Source organism: Lontra canadensis, unplaced genomic scaffold (genome assembly GCF_010015895.1).
Source record: "Lontra canadensis isolate GAN:19392208 unplaced genomic scaffold, GSC_riverotter_1.0 scaffold33, whole genome shotgun sequence".
NCBI classification, from domain to species: Eukaryota; Metazoa; Chordata; class Mammalia; order Carnivora; family Mustelidae; genus Lontra; species Lontra canadensis.
The window spans coordinates 15,714,973-15,741,743 of NW_022631027.1; the positions used below are offsets into that span (position 1 = coordinate 15,714,973).

At 35.6% G+C, this 26,771-nt stretch overlaps 1 protein-coding gene across 4 annotated transcripts; it reads right to left on the reverse strand.

Moving 5' to 3' along the window:
- Window positions 1–22,910: 22,910 nt before the first annotated feature.
- LOC116873418 (outer dense fiber protein 2) lies at window positions 22,911–25,106 on the reverse strand. 4 transcript variants are annotated; one of them, XM_032867243.1, is made up of 3 exons: window positions 24,917–25,106; window positions 24,694–24,762; window positions 22,911–24,636 (listed from the first exon to the last, which is right to left on the reverse strand). In XM_032867243.1, the coding sequence occupies exons 2-3, from the start codon at window positions 24,742–24,744 to the stop codon at window positions 22,933–22,935; spliced, it is 1,755 nt and encodes a 584-aa protein (XP_032723134.1). In that variant the 5' UTR covers window positions 24,745–24,762; window positions 24,917–25,106; the 3' UTR covers window positions 22,911–22,932. The 4 variants fall into 4 exon arrangements, with proteins under 4 accessions (XP_032723134.1, XP_032723132.1, XP_032723133.1 ...); XM_032867241.1 differs by having other exon boundaries at window positions 24,694–24,879; XM_032867242.1 differs by having other exon boundaries at window positions 22,911–24,762.
- Between the last annotated feature and the right edge of the window lie 1,665 nt (window positions 25,107–26,771).

The window sequence follows — 26,771 nt, forward strand, 5'->3', positions numbered from 1 at the left end:
AATAATCTTTGTAAAAGACTTTTAAATAATTTTTCCCTTTTTATTTATTAATTTAACAAATTTATTCAGAATAATTTAAATACATTTTTTTGATATACTTCGCTAGCATCTTGAGGCTAGTTAGAGAAGAACTAATTTTAATTGACCAGTTTTCTTTTCATCTCTGCATTACATTACAATGAAATACTGGTTGGTTGGTTGGTTGGTTGGTTGATTGTTTGCTGTGGTGTTTATGAACTATAGCTTTGTTTGCCTCTTCACTTCTGACAAAGCACCTCAATAAAGCAGAATATCTATTAAAACACTATTCCCAATTTGTTTCCTTTATAAGAAAGATATGTATAGTATTAATATGAATTTTTTAGGCTAGACATTTTCTTTTAGTTCCAAGATTCTTCAAATAAGTGTTTTCTTACTATTTTCACAATAAAAAATAGCAGTTTCTTAAGTAGTCATGGTTATGTTTATTAATAGCTTTTCTCACTAATATTCTGGTATGTTGAAAATACTTATCTTTATTTTCTGATAGCCTTTCTGTTAACAATTTTAAAGTATTATTAGGAAATGAAGAGATATTCTGATTAATGTTATTGCTGTCCTAGAAAATCTACATGGATTGTTAGATGAAAAATCACTGGCCTATACATTCTCTCCTGAATTCCACAAAATATATTTTCAACAGCCCATGGAAATGTCAAACTTAATATATTCCAAATTGAACTTATTTTTTTTAAGATTTTTATTTATTGATTTGACAGACAGAGATCACAAGTAGACAGAGAGGCAGGCAGAGAGAGAGAGAGGGAAGCAGGCTCCCTGCTGAGCAGAGAGCCCGATGCGGGACTCGATCCCAGGACCCTGCGATCATGACCTGAGCCGAAGGCAGTGGCTTAACCCACTGAGCCACCCAGGCGCCCCACCAAATTGAACTTATTATTTCACCTCCAAGCACCCCTTCCTCAAATTAGTTTCCATTCTATAATCTTTATCTTTTAAAATAATGTACATTGTTGGGGCACCTGGGTGGCTCAGTGGGTTAAGGCTCTGCCTTCAGCTCAGGTCATGATCCTAGAGTCCTATGATCGAGCCCCGCATCAGGCTCTCTGCTCAGCAGGGAGCCTGCTTCCTCCTCTCTCTCTGCCTACTTGTGTCTGTCAAAAAAATAAATAAAAATTTAAAAAAATATTTAAAATAATGTACATTGTCATTTAGAACCTTGTCTCATCTTCCGCTGTCATCATGTGTTTTCTTTTTATTCTTCATAATCAAATCACTAAAAACCGTCCATTTAATCTCAGAATTGTTTCTTGAAACTGCCTTTTCCTATCAATTTGTACTAGTAGCCCCTTATTCTCTGTCACTTAGATTATCATCTTGTAACTATCTCTCACTTAGATTATTAAATTCGTGCTTTAGCCACCAGAATTTCCTTCAACCTTCCATCTTCCATGAAGCTACTAAATTTCTTTTCTTGAAAAGTAAATTTTCATTCAGCTATTAAGTAAGTCCATCATTCTTTTATTCTTCCACTCAACAAATCAAGCAACACCATTCTTGAACTTAAATTTGATTTTGCTTTCTTTTTTCAGTTGCCCATTAGAAAATTTTAGCCACATTTATGACTCATTCACTGCAAAAGTGTTAATTCAATACTGAATGCATTGGTGCACTACCTTCATTGCTCACTCCATTTTATATGATCCTCTCTTATTTACTTTCATATTTGTTCTCATCATTGTCTTACATTATGTGTAACTTCGTAACCATGATTATGCTATGCCACGAGTTGAAGCATATATAAAGTCACTAACGGACATTTCCAAACCTAATTTTACTGGCTTCAAAAATCATTCTTGGCTTCCCATCACTCAAGATAAAGTACAAACACCTTAACCTGGCTTCAATGTCTCACCTCTACATTCTTGTGTAGCAAGTCCTATACCTTGTATTCAGAAACACATGCTCTGAGAAGCACAATTATTTCACAACATTCAAGTAAGGATTTCTCATGTAAAAGTTATAGTGTCAATTAAGTTTGAAAAGTGGCATATGCCACGTTCTCCTTATGAAGATCTTGACTGCACAATTGCTTAAACATTAGTATTTTTCAAACTTGAAGACCTTAAGAGTCAACTGGGACATTGTCAAAAGTTATGGAATTTCAGACCTATTTGAAAGATTATGAATCCTATATCGGAGGTGAGTGTTATGGCTTGAATATTTGTGTCCCTCTCAAATTCATAAGTTGAAATCCCAATACTCAATGGGATGGTATTCAGAGGTGTGGCCTTTGGGAGGTGCTTAGATGATGAGAGCAAAGCCCATGAAAAGGATTAGTGCCTTTATAAAAGAGGCCTGATAGAGATCCCTAGGCTTTTCTATTGCATTAAGACACAATGAGAAGTCTGCAACCTGAAAGATAGCTTGTACCAGAACAGAACCATGCTGTCACTCTGATTTCTCATTTCCCACCACCAGAATTGTGAGGCATGAGTTTCTGTTTGTAAGCTACCCAGCCTGTGGTATTTTGGTGTAGAAGTCTGAACAGATTAAGACCATGAGTTCATGAAGTCAGTGTTCTGACTAATTGACCTCAACTCCATTTATAATCAAGAAAATTTAAGAAACAGTTGTTAAAATTTGTGAGCATTCTGCATTAAAGAAACCTTTCTGTCTTTGTGTAACCCAGTGTTTGTCATATGTATTTAGGTATGGACATCTTATTTATTTGACACCTACTTCTCAGAAAAACTTTAAAAATTCTGGCTAATGTTACTCTCTTTATATAAAATTCTTCTCCTATTCAGGAAAATTCCTGGACATCCTTCAAGATGCAGCTCAAAGCAATTTCCACTATGAATACTTTCCTGGACTCTCCTACATAGTTCCAGCTCCAGCTTATAACATAGATCTAGTCACATTGTTTCATTTTAACAAGCCCATTTCCTTCCTTTACTGTATGAGTAACTTGAGGGCATACATACTTTATATGATGAATGCATATGATGAATAAATTAATGAATGACTCCATGAATGAATGGCAATATATCATCAAGGTTTCTAGAATAATTATGGCTCAGTCAGCACAATATAATCAGAATCAGTGTCAAATTCCAGTTTTATTCTTTTTACCAATCTAACTCATTTACTGGGACATATTTTAATGTACAGTAATCTTTACATGTGATCTTAGAAAAATCTATTCCCAAGTTTATGACTACCAACATTCACTATGTCAAATGTCTCTTCTAAACTTTTCTTCATTGATCAAATCTTTCCTGGACTGCTTTGTTGTTGGAAGAGTCAATGCTTTCTTGCTTTGTCATCTTAGGCATTTATCACATTCCTCTTGAGCTAATAGCATAAGTATATTTTAGAACTTTAACAGAGAAAGAACAACTTTATGAAGTGTTTGTGTTTTTTGAAGTATTGGGTTATGAAATACTTGCTATATACAGAAAACCTGATTTCAGTATAAAATTGTTCTAATAGTTTCTAAAGGAGCTCAGTATGGATTTAAAATATGGTTCCAGTATTTTTTTAAAAAATTTAATCTTTGGTTAGATTTTTTCATATTTTCATATAAATATTTACCAAATATCTCTTGGTACAAATGAAGAAAAAAATCTAAAAAGAAGCATTTACTGAAATTCTATGATTTTTAGCAAACGAAAGAACTATAATGTGTATCAAAATCAAACATTTAATCTTGTGGGGTCTATTTTGGCATTAGGATTTCCACAAAGTTACCTAAAACAATATGCTAGCATGATTTTCTCATCTCTAGTCCGCAGATATGCACTTTAATATCCCATTATTCGTTTCTCAGTTTAAAGTATTTTTAGAATAGAATGCATTTTGACCAGTGAATATAGCTAACTGTGCTGAAAATAATTTTGTTTAACTTTAGACACACACACACACACACATCTAGGATTTGTTTTGAGAAATTGATTATTAATTCTACTGCAGGAATCCTTAAAAATGCAACTTCACCCTTTAAGGCAATCTGTGCACATGCTGTTGTCAGTAATACACAAATTAACAACTTTACAAAGCATATTACTGTTTCTCTAAATTACTAGATCATTTGTTTTTGAGTGAGAAGATAGACTTATCTGTTTTTAACCTACAGAATTCCTACAACAGAGATTTACATATATAAGATAATAAACCTCTGTTGATTTAGTTATCTGTCAACCTCATTTAACTACTAAAACACCCCTATGAAACATATGGAACTCAACAAAAGAGCTATCCTGATCTATGACAAAGGAAATAAATGGTGAAATGAAAGGTTAAAAAAAAAAAAAAAAGAATTAAGAAGCTAAATGCAGAAGGTCCTGCATAAATAGCAGAGACTTCTGGGTTATTTTGAGGTAGCCAAAAGGATTCTTCTGACTGGAAATTTATTGCATTGGCTTAGACAAAAATGAGACTTATTTGTATATCTTAATAGTATCACATTTCTCATAAGCCACTTCTGAGCAGTGGTAGCCAACACATACACAAAGAAGCCACAGACAAGGAGAGAGAAAAGACACATTCCATTATAGAAATGCGTGTCCACTTGGCTTGGTTTCTAGAGCAATGTAGGAGTACACTAAAGGAGGCTTGCTGAGGTTTGTCAGTCCTGCTTTTACTGATACAGGGAACCACCTGCAGATGGTTTCAAGCTTATGGGAAGTCACCGGTGGTGTTTCTATCAGCATGCATTAGGTTGCTCAATTTCTGGTTCCTGATCCCATTCTTCTATTATCCAAGGCAGGTGTGGTCAGTTTCCTTTGGTCTTGATTCATTGGCTCTTATTCATGGAAAACTCCCTGGTGTTTTCCCCAAGAAAGGATATCAATTCAGTTCAGTTTTAGCCATCTAATTCATTGTTAAGTTAGCTGGCATGCTATGTCTCAGGATATTATATTATTGGATTCCTGAATGTCCTATTTCCCTTTTTTTTCTTCAGATTCTCTTACTTTAACCTTGCACTCTGTGGAATAAAATAGTTATGTCTTTTACAGTGATGCTTATACCTACTCACAGAAATATATTTTATATGTACCAGTAGGCACATTATAAATTGGCTCTTTAGAAACCCCAAGAAATATTCCTTGATATTTCATTTTTAAGAATACTTCTCAGAAACTAAATCTGTGGGGTTTAAACTTATCTTTGAGAGAATTTTTAAAAACCCTGGAGTTTTACTAATTTTTGCAAAATTTGTATTAGTAGTTGGAAATTTAAGGTGTTTTCCTTTTCACTGATTCTGATTTTTTATTTCTAAGTCTTTATGCTCTGCCAGTATGCTTTCCTATGATCTATTTAATATCCTAAGTGTGTCACTTAATTTGAAACAGACTTGCTCCTGTTTTCAACTATATTCAGTTTGTGGGTTAAATATATGAGATAGAAATAACTGCACAAAATGTGCATTTCTAAGGCTAGACATTCCAAGAAGGCCTTTGCAGCCAAGAATGTGAGTTAGTCTGTGCAGGAATGATAAACTTGGGTTCTTTTAAAGTAATAGCAATGGGTGTGAATCTTGAATTTAGGAGTTTATCTATTTGATTTATATGAACAGTTGTGTTTGAAGAAGACTGGATTTGAAGGCTCTTGCATTAAATGTACGCATGCACAAATATGACCAATGTGTGACGTAACACCAGACAAACCTAAAGTAAGTGATGCACAAGGAAATGTGGCTCCACTTTCTCTGTCTTTGTCCAGCTGTCAATCTCCAGTGTCAGCCACTTTATTTTACTTGGGAAGGAAATAGGAAATTAGAGCAAGTGAACACAAACGTTTGTTCAAAAAAGACGACTCTGAAACAGGATGTACATGCTGTGGTTAATAACAGCAAAACACTCTTGGTTTACAATTCCTGCCCAGACTAACTCACATTCCTATCTGAACAGCCTAGTTGGAATGTCTCATACCAGTAACCCTGCAGGCAGAAGTGATGGGCACTGACAGAAGAATGGCTTCCACATGCTTTCAATATGGTGGAAGTTTTAGGTAACAGATTGATTCCGTTGGCCACCCGCATGATTTGGGAGGAGCACCAAAGGAGATACACTTTCCACAGATCTAGGCCTGTGTGTAGGGAAAAAAGTTCAAGTAACAAAACTGAAATGTTGTGGTAATAAATCAATGAAGTATGTTCAGTAGCACGTGTGAAAAATCCTAAAGAAATGAGACAAGGATAAATGACTTAAACACACAGCTGAACTACAATGTAAAAAAGAAGTCCTTATCTAAAGGAGTAATCTTTCATTGTTGCAAAGAACAACTAGCCTTTAAGCACAAAATAAATGGTATTGCTATAGGTATGTACTCTCCAACATAGGGAAAATAAAGTCTTAGATGATGTTTCTCAAAACAGGCATCTACTAGAAAACCTAAAATAGTAACATGGTGATAATGAAGCAAATGTGGGGCACTGGGCTTATATTAATTCCACTTTGGAGAAACAAGATGTTAAATAATGTAAGATATTTAATGTAAAATATTTTAATATTGTAAAATATTAATGTAAAATATTTAGCCTAATGAATCCGTCTACATTTCAAACTATGTGCTGCCTGAATTCTTCAGGCACAGAAATTGGTTTGACTAAAATTAGATTCCTAAAGTAAGGAAAGGTAGACTGGTTGACCCTATTTCAGATCCCCTCTCTTCCTGAGGTTCATGAATATTAGGTAACATGTCCAAGACTTCACAAACAGAAATTTGAAGGTCTAGCATGAGAATTCAGAATTTTTACTCCAAATTCCATGTCCTTTCTCCCATCTCACATATTCCAGAAGTTATGATTCAATCCCAATCCAGTCACTGACCATACTAGAGTAAATCAAATCAGTTTTAGGATTCTCCCACTAATCCCTCAATTTTCACTAGAATCAGGGTGGGCAAACTATTGATCTTATTTATGATTGGTCTCCAAATTCCTACACTGGCACATAGGCAAGCTGAAATCATTTTAAATTTCATGAATTTGCTTATTCCTATAATGAAAGTGTATTAAATCTACTCTGGACCAAAAAATCAAAGTGAGCACATCATGCGTCTTCTCTCAAAGTGTTCACAGACCAGAGCAGAGACAGAAAATAAAATGAATGATTATAGTTAATACACTAATATATAAACTTTTTTAAAGAAAAGGCAAAGATAAAATTGTAAATAAAACTAATAAAACTAGTATTTAATATCTGGCAGAAAAAAAGTAGCCAGTGAAGTTCACTGCAAAAAAGCACAGGAGAAAGGGCAGAGATGAAGTATAGGCAGGGCCAGTCAGCATCTCTTTCTGTCTCCCTTTTGCCTCCATAAAAGAGGAGAGTTTGGAAATTCAGTGGGTGTGTAGCTTCAATGTGTTAATACACATCCAGTTCCTTACAAGTGATTCATACTATATTTTTAATTATATTATTCTTATTCTATGAAATAATGCCCCCATGATTTATATAATTGGGAAATTATATTTGGGATAATACTTAGACATTTTCCCCATTTTAACTAACTTATATTTAGCAAATAAAAGTATCCATATATTATTCTAAAAATAGTATATATGTATATTTAAATGTAAAACCCAGACTATCCCTAAATAACAATCCGATTCATTCTTAAATAGATCACTCTTAATGGATTCTAAAAATAAATTTTCAAGGTTTTGTGTTAATACTTCTGAATACTTCTTAGTGTGACAAAAACCTGAATATTATGCATATTACTGGAATGTATGGTCTGTCCACTGTTTTTAGTACTACACATTTATATAGCAGCTCGAGAGTATTGACCAGTGATTCTCTGCAATGAAAGAGGAGGATAGTGGAGATTTAGACTCTATTTCAATCTCTGTTAATAGCTTGCCTATTATCATGGCTAATTCTTGATTCAGGGCCAACATTTACTCAATAAGTGATGGTTGGATGCAAGGCATTAGGATAGACATTATAACAGTCTGAAGGTTGATGAGTTGTGGAATCATCATTTAAGAATTTGGCAGTATAGCAGGGAAGATAAGATTAGCATAAAAATAACATAGGCTATACATTAAGTGTAATAAATCTGTACAAGTAAAATGCCATGAGAACTTTTTAGGGAGACTGACTTCCTGCAGTGGATACCAGGAAAGGCATGTTAGAGTAGAAAATAAAACACTTCTCTTTACTGCTGAGACATATTACTGAACCATTTTTTAGGGATAGAGTTTTAGGTAGTGCTACAGAGAGTAGACTACACTTATTTTTAACTGCAATAACTATGAAATTGTAGGGATCACTATAAAAATATATTTTTGTTCTTTTAGTTTTTAGGAAACGCTGAACAATGAGTGTCAGAAATCATTAGATAGTGAAGTTTTCATATGTATTCAAATACGTACTCTCCAATTTACCTTAGCATTTCATATTTACCAGCCTATTATTTTTGACCTAAGTATATATATTTTCAAATTATAACTTGTAAAATAACCCTTTACTTATTTATGACAAAATTATGATACTCCAACTAGCTATATTCTAGACCAAAATTTTCTGCCATTTTTACCACTTGAAAATAAAGCAGCTACCTTTTCAGTACTGAAAGAATACTTTCTTTTAAAGCTATAAAGCTGTATTAATAGAATCCCAAACATTCCATAGTGGTGGCTCAACATGCTAAAATGTGAGTTCAGAAAGCCCATTTTGATCTAAACTGTTTACACTGATTTTTAGCAGGGGACACTGAACAAGGGTCCACAGTTCAGTTCTTGAAACTGTGGTCTAGGTAGTGAACCACAGGGAGGTTGACTGGCAACTTTCAGAATGCCAAGGAGACAGGGCAAAGGGTTGTTCCTGACATTTTTCAAATGACTTTCTAAACAGAACTCTTCTATTACAGTTTTTGAAAGGGGGTTTCAGTAGTTACAGAGCAAGATTCAGAGGTGAGGAGGTTGCTATTAACATGGTGGAGAACTGCATTTGGTGGGTAGGATCAGCAATGAGAAGGTGAGAGGGGAAAAGGAGACCAGGAGAAAAAAAAAAAGCCATAGACTAGTGATAAAAATGGTAAATGGCATTTTTTATCAAAGTGTCTCATGTGATGGCTTGTACAAAAGTCCAATAAACACTAGGCTTTCTAAGATAGAAAAGAAAAGTATGTTATTAACCTAAATACTCACTTTTACCTATGCAACCAGAACAGGGCAGTTGTATTTAACAAGAGTGCAGATAAACATTTAGATAGCATGACTACACAGTCCCTGGAAAAACTGTTCTATTAGTTATCCTTCCATAATACTCCCCTTTCCTAGATTAGCAAATAGTCTTGAGTTGCAAATTTTGTGAGAATTTCATGTGTTTTCGAAACACATTTGGATTGAAATGACTTTCTTACAGAAATTAATGATTCTTTGAGAAGCCACAGGCGCCCATGCAGAAATCTGCCTCCTTTGTAGAAATTATTTATCTATCTAACCAGAAGGGAAACTCCTGTCGAGAAGACCCTGTACTTTATCTAGTTTTGATACCTGCAATTTACCATGATATTCCACACATAATAAACACTCATCAAGTTGGACGAATGGAATTGCAGTGTCCATACAGGAGCAGAAATTACTGACATCTAACAGCCAGCAGTCACAGACATGGGACTCAACTTCTTGTCTGGAATGCAGAAGAACTGTAACTCTTACAGGTTTTTTTGGGGAGCTTTCCCGAATAATGTCTTTCTTCATAGTCATATCACAAACTATGAAGCTCTGCTGGAGAAAAATCATAAATGAAACATCTTCTCTGCTAATTCAACCATGGCAATTTAAACATACAATTGAGTTTTGGAAACCAGAGCTTCTTTATCCACCTGGTTGACACTGAATTATCAGTCGACAGACACATTACTACATGGTTATCAACTTACTCAAGCAAATGAAAAGTTCATGAATACCTAGCAGTCATGGCAGATGTTAACAGAGTTTGGCAGAGAGATTTAAAACATATTATGAACGAGTTTTACATTTCTTATTATAAACTTTTCACTTTACTGATATGAACTGCAGGAATTGTCATGGTTTTCTCTTTTTGTTGTTTAGATCAGTATTCATTGCAAAATAGTTCCTTGGTTTCAGTCCTTGCCAATTTTGATAAGGTGCAAATATTTATTTGGCATAAGTGAAGTAGAGCAGAATGAATATTTTTATACAATTTCTGTCTAGAAATGGAATTACTAAACAGGCAAGAAATCAAATTAGAATAATATTATAAAGGTATTCTATACTGAATTTTTAATAGGCAACCCATATCTTGGTAGTCTCTACTATTAGGAAGAAGTGGATATTATTTTTGCCATTTTAAAGTAAACAAAAAAGACATTGTTCAAATCAGGAGAAGAAAGTGTATTGTTTTCTACAGTATTTTGCTGTTTTTTCCTCTCTGATTTTCTATGTATTTGCACCATCTTTGCTTGAGACAAGCAAGGTGAAAGGGTTGAGGATGGAGCAAAGGAGCTGGAGTTTGAATACATTGCAACATTCATGCAATAAATACTTCTGAGCCCCTAATGTGAGTTAGGCACAGAGGATATAGCTTTTATTAAAAATTGTCTTCATCACTTACAATTTGGAGTGAATTAAGAAAACACTTCCTGTCCAATTTCTTACATTCAGGGCACCTGGGTGGCTCAGTCATTAGGCGTCTGCCTTCGGCTAGGGTCATGATCCCAGGGTGCTGCTCAGCAGGGAGCCTGCTTCTCCCACTCCTACTCCCCCTGTTTGTGTTCCCTCTCTCTCTCTCTCTCTCTGTCAAAAATAAATAAATTAATAAATAAAATCTAAGAAAAAAAATTTCTTACATTCAGATTCTCATATTATCTCCCATAGACCAAAGTAACCAAGATCAAAGAGACAATGCATTTTCTATGGATACGATATTTCTAAAATTGATGCCTCTTAGTGACTAGCAATGCTATTTAATAAAAGGGCCTTAAAAACTAAAACTAAGGTGGTAATATTGGGTCCTTGAATTTAAAAGTAATTCTATTAAAAAAGTAAAACACTTTTTACAAAAAAACAGAGATTTAAGTTAAATTTCTAGAAGTATATATTTCCATTCACTAAGTGAAAACCAAATAAAACTAATGAAAATGCATTATTATTTTTAGAAGAGCTAGTAATCAAGTAGTCCTGAATGTAGCTCTAATTGGTATTTATGACATTTTATATTTCCACTTCTAATTTATAGCCATTTATTATGTAATTAAGTATAACAATAATGAGTTTTTTAAAATATTTCCTAAATTAATGAGTATTATTTTCTACAACTGTGGCAGGCAGGCCAGTTGATAAATATCTCACCTGCTCCCCCCACCCCCTAGTCTTCCTCCTGGTGTTCATAACTTTGTGTGATCCCATCCCCTTTAGTGTGGATAGGACCTGTGACTGCTTCTAACCAAATGAACCTGCGAAGTTTCATCCAAAAACCTGAAAGTTTTCATGCAAAACCTGGAAGTCACTCCTGTGATTACATTATACTATATAAGACTCTCTTAAGAGCAGACACTCTAGAAACTCTCCTTGCTTTCTTGATGGAGTAAGGGACCATGTTGGGAGTGCTCACTTGCAAGGGACTTTAGGAGCTCTTTAGGAACTATAGGAGGCCTCCAGTTGCTGAAGAGGGGTTTCCAGCTGACAACAAGAAAGAAGCCCAGCTGCTCCTACAACTATAGGAAATACATACACCCCAATGTTCATAGCAGCAATGTCCACAATAGCCAAACTGTGAAAGGAGCCAAGATGTCCTTCAACAGATGAACGGATAAGGAAAATGTGGTCCATATACACAATGGGATATTATTCAGCCATCAGAAAAAATGAATACCCATCATTTGCATCAACATGTATGGAACTGGAGGGGATTATGCTAAGTGAAGTAAGTCAAGCAGAGAAAGACAATTATCATAGGGTTTCACTCATATGCAGAAAATAAGCAACAGCATGAAGGACCACTGGGGAAGGGAGGGAAATCTGAAGGGGGAGAAAGCAGAGAGGGAGAAAAACCATGAGAGACTATGGACCCCAGGAAACAAACTGAGGGTTTTAGAGGGAGGGGGTAAGGGGCGAGTGTAACAGGGTGATGGGTATTAAGGAGGGCATGTGTTGTGATGAGCACAGGGTGTTATACATAACTAATGAATCATTGAACATGACATCAAAAACTAATGATGTACTATGCAGTGGCTAACTGAATATAATTTAAAAAAAATAGGAAGTGAATTACAAGGACAATCTGAATGAGCTTGGAAACAGATTCTTCCCATAAAGCTTCAAAATGAAACTCTGGACCATAGACCTGTGAAATCTGAAGCAGAGACCCAGCGTCTGGGTCTGGACTCTTGGCTCATAGAAATTTTGAGATAATAGATGTGGGCTGTTTTAAACAGCTAAGTGTGTGGCAATTTGATATGCAGCAATGGATAGCTAATGCATCAACTATTCTTCAACTCTTGAAGTCTAAATAAATATAGTAATTTCTATAGATAAACCAATAATTCATTTTTTGCATTTAGCAAATATTTTTAGTGCCAGATACTTTCTAGTTACTAGGAACATGGTTAAAAAAAAAAAAAAGACACAATTCATATGCTCTAATGGAGGATATTTTAATGATATTTAAAAGTTATCACAGAATAGCTACATAATTACAGTTGTGTTAAGTGACTAACAAATGATCAAATGTTGTGGGAATTAAGCAAAATTCCCTCAGTGGTATGCTATTAGACATTCAACAATAGGCTCTTGCTGGGAGGAAGGGAAGTGAGTCTTGATTTGTAGCATTTGCTTGTTTCTTTGCTACAAATACCACCATCATGGTCTACTTTAAGACACCAAAGCAGTATAATAGAACATGGAGTTGAGAAGAAATTAACATAATCAACGTCTACAACCTGGTATAGGCAAATCTCCGCTATACCACTGGGGTCCCTAAAACAGTGACAGTTAAACTGTTTGCCAGAGAATGAATCTGACTTAACTAACAATGATGAGAATAAAGAACATTCTAGAAGAGCATTCTGTTTATCAAAGGTCTTCAACCTGGAAGAGTTTCCTTATTTGAAGAACTGAAAGAAAAATGTAGCTAGAGCTTAAAAGCTAAGGGGACAGAAATTCAAAAGGAGAGAATGAGGAATCAAAAAGGGGTCAGACTAGACTGCCAAACATTATACTCTAGCCTCTAGGAATACTAGAGTAAACCAGAGATAGTCTCTATCTCATGGTGTTGTCAGGGCCGCTTATGCAATGTTAAGAATTTAGAGTTTGGCCCAATGTAAAAGGAAATCACTGAATTATTATTGGCAGGAAAATAACAATTTGTATTTTTGAAAGAGAGCTGTTCTTTGAATAAATTCATTTAAAGAGTATATGAATATGTGGGGAGAAATGAGTTCAGACAATATTACTCATCTGTGTATCAGTTCCTTATTCTATAAATTAAAAATAACAGTACTTTCATCATAGTTGAGATTAATTCAATATATATAAATTGTCTAAAGCTAGTCAGCTCATAGTAAGCACTCAAAAAAGGTCAACTAACTTTTTATACTGCTTTTCTTCTTTTTCTTTTATTTTGTCTTATTGTCATATAAAATACAGGAAGATGTCTGTGATGGAGATGCAGATTTGAAAGGGGTCATCAAATGGTGTTTGAAGTCATAGGAGAAGACAAAGTTGCTAGAGAAACAATGGCGACTGAGAAGAGAAAGAGGGTGGGCCCACGTCAAAGCCATGTAGAGCTCCAAAATTTGAAGATTGACTAGTAGTGACAGAAACTTCTTCCTTTGGTGGTAAACTTACGTCATAAAATAAGGAAATGACAGATTCTGTCTACAGAATTATGTTGAGCTCACACCTGGATTACGGACTCATTCCTAAGGTCATCATTACTAGAAGTATGTAGAAAATATGTAGAAAAACTGGATAGAGATCAGAGAGAAGTAATGAAAATGATTAAAGACTTGAGGTTGATAGATTTATGAGAAAATATTAAAAACCAGAATGTGCTTCAACAAAGACTATGGGGAGAATGAGGCTAATTAATTTTGTAGAGTTTTTAAGAAAGAGTAAACATGGAGGAAAAAATAATTATTTTCTTCAGATTGGGAAAAGAAAAGAAAAAATATATATATTGGCCTATTGGCCCAAATATCAGAAGGGGAAACTCTAACATTGAGAATATTCATGTTGTGGGAAAAGTTTTCAAGGAAACTGGTAAGAAATTACATTTTCAGACATAAAAAAAAAACTTGAAAAAAATTTAAATTGAGTTCTATAGAACATTTCTGTGTGGGTAAAAATAACACATATATAATTTTTGAAACTCTATTTTCTTTACTTCCAGATAACAGAATTTCCATGGGTCAGAAATTTGTTCTTTCTCATTCATGTATCATAATCCTTGGAAGAGTGCTTACCAGAACAAATCAGATCATATTTGAAGCAATTGTAGATTTTCATCTTAGTAGGAATTACTAATGTCTTTCAATATTAATTCCCCACATATTAATAGAATATTATTATCAAAATATCTCAGAAATTTAGTCATAATAGAGAGAAAGATGCAATAAAATATTATAAAACAATTTCTTATTTTAAAATATTACCTATATAAAGTAGTATGATTTTAGAGTGTATTGTAACTCTTTATTATCCCCAGAAATGATTATAGTGCAATATTGAGAAGATAAAATGTAAAATAAAATATTTTCTGTTTATTCTGATGGTTCTAAAATGAATGAATGCTAAAATTACTTGCCAAACTTAACCTAGATCAGGTTCAAATCTCTCATAATTTGATATGACTAATCAACTTTATGACTCCAACTGAACTGGAATGAGTCAATAATTTTATTTTAGGGTTTTTTATGGTGGAAAAATTAATTAATTAATAAACAAAAAACAAATCTGACTTTCAAGCTGAGTAAATTAGTTATTTTTCCAATCACTACCTTGATTTCATGTTTTTAATGTTGGCATTTCAATAAATAAAATGACCATAAAATTCACAAAATTTTCAAAGTTATTATTGATCAAAATATGTAAAATCAATTTTAGGGAATGGATTTTATTGCACTGAAGTTTATTTTATAATAGTGAAAATAATACAGAAAGTAAAGATCTTATGACAATTTGTAGAAATGCTGACAGCACTGACTCCATCTTTGTACCCTCCATTTTGTTCATGCTCTCTCAATGACCTCCTTCAGTGCTATGTATTCCAGGCCCCTTGGAGGTTAATATATGCCCTGACCAGAAGGCAGGAAGGTTTGTCTTATCTTCCCTAAAGTGGTACACAGAATGTGCCTGTTAGATAAGTAGTAGAGATGACTGGTGCAAGGTGGCATCACTTTAGATAACTATCCTTTGACTTCATTACAAAGCCCCTCACTCTATAAAACCTGTGGATTAAGGTCTGGAAAATAGGTATGTAGTGTCATGGATAGCCTATTTATCTGATTTCCTCTTGTCAGTCAGTTATCCTGAATAAAACTCTGTAAACAGTAATGGCCATTGGTCTCTTCAGTCTGAAAGTAACTTCTCAGTCTGGAGGATAATTTACTGACCCCCCTCTGCCTTATGATAATAAACTAGTAATAAAATCCATAAATGACTAAAACCATACTCATAGCAATGGTATTAGTAGATTCTCTAGAAGGAGAAGATAGATTACAAACTGTGTCGAGTTTCTTCCTGATAATGGGAAATAACTAAGATAGCATCTTTAGTGAATTCATCACCAAAAATGTCTTGGAAGTATGAATCATCTTCTATTAATGCACTAAATTATGTACTAATCTCAAAGATGTTAAAGCAGAATTAGTAATGCAATGATAAAATAGATGGACCATTAACCCTGACTTTAGGAAAATTTTATCACCAATTGCATGTGTCACTTTAGACTAATTTATAGAACAAAATATCAGAGAAGAAAGAACTCATCAGAACAATGACCTCGACAGTTTGCACTGGGATTTACCATGGATGTGTTATCCAGGGCCAAATTGAGAATACTCTCTTAGCACAGATCTGATATGGGGCTAAGAATTGAGTAGTGATACAAAAAATCATGCAGGGCTGAGAAATGTTGAAGATCTTGTCCTGCCAGACTGGAGACAAATTGCTGAACACTATGAGCATTCAGTCAAGAGCCTAGAAATACTTTTTGTCATTTGGATTAACAATACACCCTAGAGTAGGGTTTGCATTTTAATATTAAAATTCAAGATCAAAATAACAATAACCTAATAAATACTAAAATAAAAATTGACTCAACCAGAATAATTTACAGTAATTTAACTGCCAACGGGTTAAAAATCAACACTAATTTAGAAAAAAAAAAAGCCATAATCCTCCATTGTATCATCTATGATGTTCAAGCTACAATAAATAATAGTAGATATACGAAGAAACAAAAACATAAGTCATAATTGAGATATTAGAAAAAAGCATATGATAGAAATAGAGTAGATGAGCCATACATTGGAATTAATAGGGAAAACACAAAATACTGATAAAAAAGCCTCAGTGACCTTGGGGACAATATCAAGTAGTCTAGTACACATGTAATTGGAGTCTCAGGAGGAAAGCTAAGAGAGAATGAGATAGTTCTTCAATTTCTCTCAGCAATGTTTTGTTGTAGTCATTATAGTGTTTGTAGCTTTTTCTTTGATTAGATCCTTAAATACAATCTTATGCTAAGGTAAATGGACTTCTAAATTATGTTTCTTCAATTCCTTGCTCTCAATATATAAAGTAAAATTAATTTTCATATTGTCCCTTTTTTCTATGACATTGATGAAACCAATTATTATTTCTAATACATTGGTTCTAGTAGATACCACGTGCTTTCTACATAAGTAATCATGTCATCCATAGTTAAAGTGAGAAAAGCTTGTCCTTTCCAATCTAGTTATGGGTACAAAAACTCTAGAGTTTTCTTACTTTTAAAAGGAAAGACATCAGTATTTCACAATTAAGCATGGTGTTTCTGTTGATTTTTCATAGATGAGGTTTATTAGAATAAATAAACTTTCTGTCTTATTTTCTGATATTTTAAATTTTACATCAGAGTTAAATTTTGTTAAATGCATTTATAACAATTATTGAGATACCCATATAATTTTATTTTCCTTTATGTTGTTACTATGAGAAATTAACTTTGAAATGTTAAACCAATTTTGCATTTGTAAGATAATGCTCATTTGATAAAAATGTATTATGATTTTGTGTTTTCCTGAATTTAATTTGCCAATAAAATGTAGAACATTTATTATGTTTCTATTCATAAGGGATGCTTCTTTTGTGTAGATCTAAATTTATATGAAGGATATCATTTCCTTACGTCATAAAGAATTTCTGTAGCATTCCTTTGTGCGGGTGGCAGATATTTCCTCCTTTTTGAACAGTGTTATTATTTTTTATTCTTGAAGTATAGTTGACATATGATGTTATATTAGTTTCAAGTTACAACACAGTGATTCTATAACTCAATGCTCACCATGATAAGCTTTGTCATCATACCATGTTATTACAATATTATTGACTATATTTCCTAAACTATACTTTTCATCTTTGTGACATACTTATTTTATAGCAAGAAGTTTGTACCTCTTAATCTCCTTTACTTATATAGTATTTCTTATATTCAGCTCTACCAAGGACAAATTCTCTGAGATATTCTTTACCAGAAAATGAGATACCAGTACATACTCAACAGTTGAGTTAAAATTTAAGAAAAACAAGAGCAACAATAAAAGATTGAGATGATCAAATGCTGGTGAAAATGTAAGGTTTGAAACTTTTACAAATTGCTGCAGGACTAAAATTTTATACTTCGGAAAATCTTGGACAGTTTCTTGTGAACTTAAACATATGTACACATTCTAACCTAGCAATTCTAGATTTAGATTTACCAAAGAGTAATGGAAACATATATTCACAAAAAGACTTGCACAACTGTTGTGTAGCAATGTGATTCATAGTAGTAAAAAACCAGAAATAACCTTCATGCTCATCAATAGGAAAATAAACATATTGCTTTATGTTCACACAATGAAATATAATTCAAATAAAATGGAATAAACTAATATAACAAACAGGAAAATGGATGTGTCTTAAAAACATCATATTGCATGAAAGAGACCAAACAGAAAAGAATATTGACTCTATAATTCCATTTATTTATTTTTTAAAAGGCTCGTTTATTTATTACTTGAGAGAGAAAGAGAGCACGGGCATGAGTATGCAAGTGGGGGAGGGGCAGTAAGAGAGCTAGAGAAAGAATCTCAAGCAGACTCCCTGCTGATTGTGGAGCCTTGACCTGAGCCAAAATCAAGAGTCAGCCACTTAACCTACTGAGTCACCAAGGCACCCCTGATTCCATTTCTGTGTAATCCAAAAAACAAGCAAAAGTAGACCTTTAGTTATAGAAATCACAACAGTATTTTTTTTACAACAGTATTTTTGTTTGTTTGTTTGGTTGGTTTTATTGTTTAATAGAAGGTAGGCATTGACTGAAAGTGGATGTGGGAGAACTTTTCATGGTTATGGCAATGTTCTGAACCTTATCTCAGGCATTGATACAAGAGTCACAGTGGACACATAAGAGTTGTCTCCTGTTGGCTTATGAGAGCTGCTTGTTAAATATTCAGAAATTTGCAAGCTGCTTGTTAAACCCTATATAATTTGAAATTAGATCTGGTGGGAGTTTGTACCTGAAAATCAGTAAACAATGCAAGTTAAGGTTTTGTTTGTTTGCTTTGTTTTGTTTTGTTTCTTCCAGAGACCATATTTACCAGAATATCATGAGTGTATATACATTCAAAAAAACTTATTGTGTACTTTAAGTATTGTGTGTTTTCTTCTATGCAGATTTTACAGTTGGGAGTTTGATATGCATAATTTTAGAGCTCTACTCTCATATGAGAAAAAATATATATACAAATATTTCAGTTCAGTTTATATGTTATTGTTTTGTATGTGTGCATTATTTTTTCTTAAACAAAAATGGATTCTACTATTTGGTAGTATTATAAAATATGTGTTCTGAAATCACACTATCTGGGTTTGAATTTCATTACCATACCTTATAGTACCTGTTACAGACTGACTGTTTAGGTTCACCGCCACCCCCCCAAATTCTTTAATAAAATTCTAATCCTCAAAGTGAAGGGTGGGGCTTTTGGGAGATGCTTGGTCATGAAGGTAGAGCCCTCATGAATGGGATCAGTGCCCTATAAAACAGACCCAAGAGAGCTCCCTTGCCTCTTTTGTCATGTGAAGCACAGCCAGAGGATAGCCATCTATAAAGCAGACATCAAATATGCTGGCACTTTAACCTTAGACTTCCGAACTTCCAGAATGTGAGAAATAATTTTTGTTTTTTACAATCCCCCCAATTTGTGGTAGCCTGTTAGAAATACCCAAAGACAGCAGCTTAGATAAGTATAAATGTAGACAGAAATACCACCTACTTCACAAGGTTATTATGGAAACCAAATAGCACAACACATATAAAGTGTTTAAGTCAGTTTCCAACATGTTTACCATCCCCAAAATGTTAGCTGAACTTACATTTGAGAACTTGCTTTTTAAAATTATTAGTATATTGAGGACATTAATCATGTTGTTACACATATTTTGTGTATATATTAACAAAGCCTAAAAACAGAAGTTCAATAACTATTTATGAAATAAATTAATGAATTATTACTAAGAATAATGGCTTCTTAGAATTCCATAGCAAGCCTGTATTTAATTAGATAAACTCTTTTACTTATCCATAGGCCCTTAGTTTTTTTGCGTTTCCTATTATATTTAAGTTTGCAGTGATCCTATTAAACTTTTAAAAAATTCACACCTTGTATTATATATGTATTATATATGTTAAGCAGAAAAGAGGAATTATTTATGTTTTTCTGTGCATTTAAAAAAAATCAGGACAGCAATCTTCATATGCATGTGTTGTATAATGTAAATAGTCAATCACTAAGTGATACAGATTGTCTCACACAATTTCTTTACTAATGAAAAAAAAGAACCAGCAGAGAGTACTAAACCATAAAATTGTTCATTTATTTCAAAAATCAAGTTATAAAATCTCTCTCAGCCTTACACTTTAAAAAAAGCTGTAAAAAAAAGCTTCTAATGAATTTTGTAAAACTTGAACTAAGGGAAACTGTATCACAATTATTCTCTAATCTGTAGATTATTTCCTCATCTACAGATTATGTGCTATAGCAGTGCAAGGAGACAAGGCTAGAATTTAGAAATATGAATAAAGACAGAATAATGAAGACAAAAATCTTTAGAATCTTTATTGATTGCTATGCTAGACATTTTAAATTTGTTCCTCTGGATAGGCACTCCACCTTTTTCTGCCTTACTGTGTGTCTTGGGAAGCTGACTATGGATTACATGGATGGATTTCCTTGCTTCCTAGCTGTTGGCTGAACTAGACCATGGGCTGAATTCACCAAAAAATGGGAAGCAAAAGGAAAGTGCTGGATCCCTGTGGGTCAGCTGTGTATATCTATTGAGGGACAGTCCTTGAAGTCATTCCTTTCTTATAGCTACATTTGCTGTCCCTGTATGCCCCACCATTTTCTTCCCCATGCTCCTTCATGCATGGAGCTCCCTTTTGTCCCTCTCTCATGGTTCTCTAACACCTTTGTTGATATAGCACTAGTACACATCTGTAAATTGTCCCTTAATTAACTCTCTTGTGTTACTTTAACTCTCTTGTGTTACTTCTTCAAAGAATACTAATTTTTGTTTTCCTGACATGGCCCTGATTGATAAAATTGCATGCAGGGAGACTTAGAATTCATTGCAGTTTACTCGTCATCCTTATTACATGTAAACAGTATGAATCAGAAAGAAATATAGGTAGGCATTGTTAATAGAAGCCAATCAATAACAGACAAAATGATAATAGTAAATAAAAACAGTATACACAATACAGCTGGAACAGAAAGATCTCATGTAGTCTTAATAAGTATGCTTTGATAAACAGCATTAGGGTCCCACTAATTTATCAACATCTTATTTTATTGTTAATTTTTTAAAGATTTATTTATTTGAGAGAGAACATACACATCAAAAGAGGGAGAGGCAGAGGGAGAGGGAGAGACAGAATCTTAAGCAGAGTCCCTGCTAAGTGCAGAGCCCAACGTGGGGCTCTATCCCTTCACCCTGAGATCATGACTCAAGTGGAAGCCAAGAGTCAGTTGCTTAACTGTCTGAGCCATCCAGGCACCACAATATCTTATTTTAAAGAACATCAAACCATATTTGTATATGTAATTTCTCTATATAGAAATATAGAGAGCCACACCATTCATGCATCTTTCCTTTCTTTCTTTTAAAGATTTTATTTATTCATTTGACAGAGAGAGAGAGAGAGAGAGAGAGAGAGCACAGGCAGGGAGAGAGGCAGAGGGAAAGGAAGAAGCAGACTTCCTGCTGAGCTGGGAGCCTGATGTGGGGCTTGATCCCAGTACCTGGAGATCATGACCTGAGCCAAAATTAGCCACTTAATGATCTGAGCCATCCAGGTGCCCTCATACTTCTTTATTTTCTGTGAAGTTTGTCGAATTTCACAGTTATTTTAAGTAGAGCATCCAGAGTGATCATTTATAAGCTAGCCAGATTAAATCACTTCTTTAAACCCCTCAATGACCTTACATCTAATTAGCAGTAAAAAATCCAGGTCCATATAATATCTATATTGCCCTAATTTATCTGGTTCTTGTTGCCTCTCTTACTTCATCTCCCCCATCACCTCCTCATTCTGTTCCAGCTACAATGGACTAACATACCAGCCAACACACTAGAAATGCTTCCCTGACAGGATTTGTGTTCTTGTTCCCTCTTGAAATACTCTTCCTCCAAATCTGTCCAGCTTGCACTCTCATCTACTTCGAGTCCTAGATCAGATGTCCCCTGTTGGTTGAGGCTTTTCCTGACTACCCTTTTTGAATTTTCAAAAATTTCCCCATAGTAGACATCTCTATCACCTTTTTGTCCATAGTACTTATTATCAAAATGCACTACAGATTTATCATAAAGTTCTTTTGTGTTGCTTTCTTTCTACTACAACATAGGTTCTATGAGGGGAGATACCATAATTTCTTCCTTCTTTCTTTCTTGTACCTAGAACAGTGCCTGTCACATTATGGGAGCTTAAGAAATATCTACTGAATGAATGGATATTTGAGTGGGATCAACTGTTGAAGTAAAAATTGTGGTACTCGTTATAAATCAACTCCTAAATGAGAACCTTTCCTACTTGAAAGTGCTACTAATTATAAAAGTATTTACTTCTGATATTTTCATCCTTAGATACTTACTATGTAAATAGTCATAAACTTCATACATTAATATTATGCTTATAGAAAATTTGGAAAATATCAGGAGGCATGAGGACAAAATTATATTACATATAATACATATCATTAATATATTTTTTAAAGATTTTATTTATTTATTTGACAGACAGAGATCACAGGTAGGCAGAGAGGCAGGCAGAGAGAGAGGAAGTGAAGCAGGCTCCCTGCTGAGCAGAGAGCCCGATGCGGGGCTCGATCCCAGGATCCCGGGATCATGACCTGAGCCGAAAGCAGAGGCTTTAACCCACTGAGCCACCCAGGCGCCCCCATATCATTAATATTTTGATGTATTATATTCTAATGTCATACAGCTCCTTTACGTATGGTTATGTGTCCTACTTTTTGCACTAATATTTATGTTATAGGTAATTCCCACATTTTAAAAGTTTTTTTTTTTTTCTTTTTTTTTTGGCACACCAGACTTTTATTTCACAGCACTGATGATAGCTCACTCCTTTCAGAAAGCGGCAGCCAAGAAAAAGGAAGTGGTCCTCCTTTGGGGGGGGGGGGGCGTGCAGCTCATCTCGGTAAGCGGGACCCTGCTCGCGCCAGTTCGTGGGACCCTTTCTGCCAGTCCCTTACCCGGCTGCGAAGGTCTGATATGATGGCTGTGAGGTCGATGTTCTTCCTCTCATAGCCCTGCAGCTGGTCTTGGCACTCTGCCAGCTTGGCCTCTGTGATCTTAAGGATGTCCGGCAGCTGCTGCAGGTCAGCCAGCTGGGACTGGAACTGCCTACGGGCCGCTTCGATCTCTTTGTTCATCTCATCTTTAAGGATCTTGTTCTCTTTGTCACAGCGTTCCAGCTGGGCAGCCACTTCATCAGCCTCCAATCTGGTCTTCATCACCTGACTCATATAGTTGTCAATCATCCCTTCATAGTTCTTTACCGATACCTTCAGCTGCTGCACCTCGATGTGTGCCTGGTTGAGCTTGTCCTCCATCGGGGCGAAGCTGGCCTTCAGCCTCTCGTTCTCCAGCTTGAATGCGGAGTACTCGGCCGTCTGCCGGTGTAATCTCTCCACCAGGCTGTCCCGATCTTCCCGCATCTTCTCCTCCAACGTTTGTTGTTGGTTTACGAGATCTGTCACCCGGTCATTCAGGACAATAATTTCCAGCTCGAGGTCTCCCTTGTCTTTCACAACCTGATTGTAGCGGCTCCTCCATGACTCCAGAGTGGATAAAGCTTCAGCGACATAAAGATCCTTGTCGGCAAGTTGCACGTGCAGCTGCTCCGCATACTCCTCGCTCTTCTCAGCTCGCTCCTTCTGGGCTCGGATGGCCTTCTTTAAGGTTTCTTTGTCTCGGTCTCCCTTTTGCTTTAATTCCTTCAGCTGCTCCATGATGGCCTCCACTTCTGCCTTGTGCTGGTTCCCACTGCGCTCCAGGTTCTTGATCTGCATGCACAGGCGACTGTTCTCTGCCTCCTTGCACCGGAGCTGGGCCTGCAGATGCCCACGCATGGACTCCATGGATTTCGAAAGCTCCGACGCGGTCTTTGCTTGAGCCTTCTCGCATTGTATTTCCTGGAGTAGCTCTTCTACCTCCTTGTCTTTGTCTTGCAGGAGTAACAGCAGGCGCGCTTTCTCTGAGTCCGCCTCCGCCAGCCGTTTGAGTAATGCTCCTTGTTGCTCCATCAGCTTTTCCGAATCCTCTTTGCAGTGCTGTTCCCTCAGCAGGTCTCGGAGGGTGCGGTTGGTCTCTTCAAATGTGCTCAGCTTCTGCAGGAGAAGTTCCTTCTGCCTCGTTAGGGTGTTGATGTCCGTGCAGGTCATTTGTTTCTCCGTCTTCAGCTTCCCGATAGTGTCCTTCAAGGCCATGACTTGCTTGGCAGCAGCAGCCCTGTCCATTTCAGCTTCTACCAGCTTGGACATGAGGCACTCCTTCTCCTGCTGGAGGTGTTTCTTCTGAAGCATGGTGAAGTCCTTCTCCTCCTTGATGCGCTCGATGTTGTGCCTCAGCACCGTGTTCTCGTGCTCGGTCTCGGCCAGCTCATGGGCCACCTCCTCCAGCTCCTCCTTTCGCTCCTCCAGGAACCTCTTGGCCATCTGGCGCTCACCCTTCTGCATCTTGACCGCGTTCATTAGACTGTCAATCTTCTTATCATAACGGTTCATTTTACAGTGACCCGAGTCGTCATCTTCCGTAGAGAGGTCACTCAACCGCATCACCGAGACCAGCTTTTCTGAAGATGGTGGCGTCATCTCCAGACAATGAGGTGGATTCTCCCACTTGCATCCCACATGCCGGGCGGATGACTTTCCAGGGGGCATCCAAGGTACCTTGGTTTTCACCCGGACACTCCGCCGCACATTCACGGTGTCCCCTTTCATTCCGCGCTTATGAGATTTCTGGCTGCTGGTTGCTGATGGTTTCGGGAGTTTTTTTATGTGGACGTGGACAGGAGTGTTCTCATCCACGTGGACATGTAAGGGGGGGGTTGAAGAGCGGTCCTTCATGGTTCGCTTCTGGCAGGCGGGGGAGGACAACACAAAAAAGGTTGATCGTTACAGTCACACTGGGTGCGCCACAAGGTGTCCTCAGGACCTTTTTCTGCGTGAGACTTGTTACTCCGTTCTTCCCACACGATGGAAACCAGGAGCGACACGGCTGCGCCCAGAAACGTCTCCTTAAGAAGTCGTTGAAGTCGGAGGCCAGGGCCGTGCCATGGAGACGCCGCGGCGGATGCAGTCCGGCTCCCCCACATTTTAAAAGTTTTAATAAGTATTTGAACATTGTAAGTAATTTTTTAATGAATTCAAGATATCTAGTAAATGGACATATTTTACTTCCTAATGATCCACCTGTTTCATGTTTCATTATTATGATAAATAATGACATTTATTTACATAAGTTATCTTAAGAAATCTTATAATTACAGAATAAGAGAATGGAATGATTGTATAGCACCTCAAAATAATATATTGACATAGAAAGTTTGTTTTTCTAAACTGACATGAACCACCACACACACCAAAAATGGCCCTTTGTTGTGCCAAAACACATTGTGTGGTCACTGTATTTTTATAAGCACAAAAGAGTCCAGAAAAGATTCAGATAGTTCAGCCCAATAGTAATTTAGCAAAATAGAGATGGAACTTAAGAGGGATCAAATTTGAAACAGGGGTGCTAGACTCCTAGTATGTTAAAACATGGTAAATATTTTAAAAAGTCTGAACTGATATAAGAGAAAACAATCAAAAAGTAAATGACTGGGGCACCTGGGTGGCTCAGTGGGTTAAGCCTCTGCCTTCAGCTCAGGTCATGATCTCAGGGTCCTGGGATGGAGCCCTGCATCAGGCTCTCTGCTCAGTGGGGAGCCTGCTTCTGCCTGCCTCTCTGCCTATTTGTGATTTCTCTCTCTGTGTCAAATAAATAAATAAAATCTTTTTTTTAAAAAAAGTAATGACTTTAGTAGTATATAATTGGCTGCAGTGAGAAATTAACATGGGGGTTATGAAAAAGATGATACATAAACAAAAGCATTCTACTATGTAGCATTGCATTTTTTTCCTTGCAAATAATTTTTCAGAGGAGTGCCATATTCATTCACTTGCTGTGTCCCTAGCACCTAGAAGAGTCCTGGCATATAGGGTGTCATCAGGAAGTAATTTTGAACTGACTGATTCTATGTATATAATAAATATAAACACAGGTCTATACATAATCTATACCAATGATTTACTCAGTTCCCAGATAAAACGTCTGTAAGTCTTGTTAGATGGAGAAATATGAGATTTTAAAGAAAAAGTAAAATGTTTCATTCTCTTGCTAATAAACTCTATAAGTGAGACTGCAAATTTCCAAATAAAAGCAGGCAAGAAAACTTCAAGAATCAAATTATTGATCCATACAGTCTAAAGACAGATTTATTCCACTTTTATTTATTTGCTTGTATAAGTAGAATCACACACTGTTAATAGAAAAATTTGATTGCTTTGAGAATGAAGTCAGAAATTCTTTGAAATTTAATTTTGGATTTGGACTCGATTTATTATTTAAGGTTATTTATTGTTAATAAAGTTTGAATAGCAGCTGAGTGCCATATATGATCTTGAGGCATGCACAGCATTTGAGAGCTGTGTGTTGTTTTAAAACTTTTCTTACTAGATTGAGAGGTATTTCCCATGTTGAACAATCCCTAAAGTTTAAGTTGCAAATTCACTCTCTTTCATTTATTCATTTATAGATTCAACAAATTATTTTATTTCTCACTAGACCATTACAGTAGAAATATTTCTTATACATTGTATGTCTTTCTATAAAATGCTTTAAACATCTTGGAAGACAATGAGTATGAAAAAAATCAATATTCATTTAATAAATGTTATTTAGCACTTGCTTGGTGCAGGACACGATG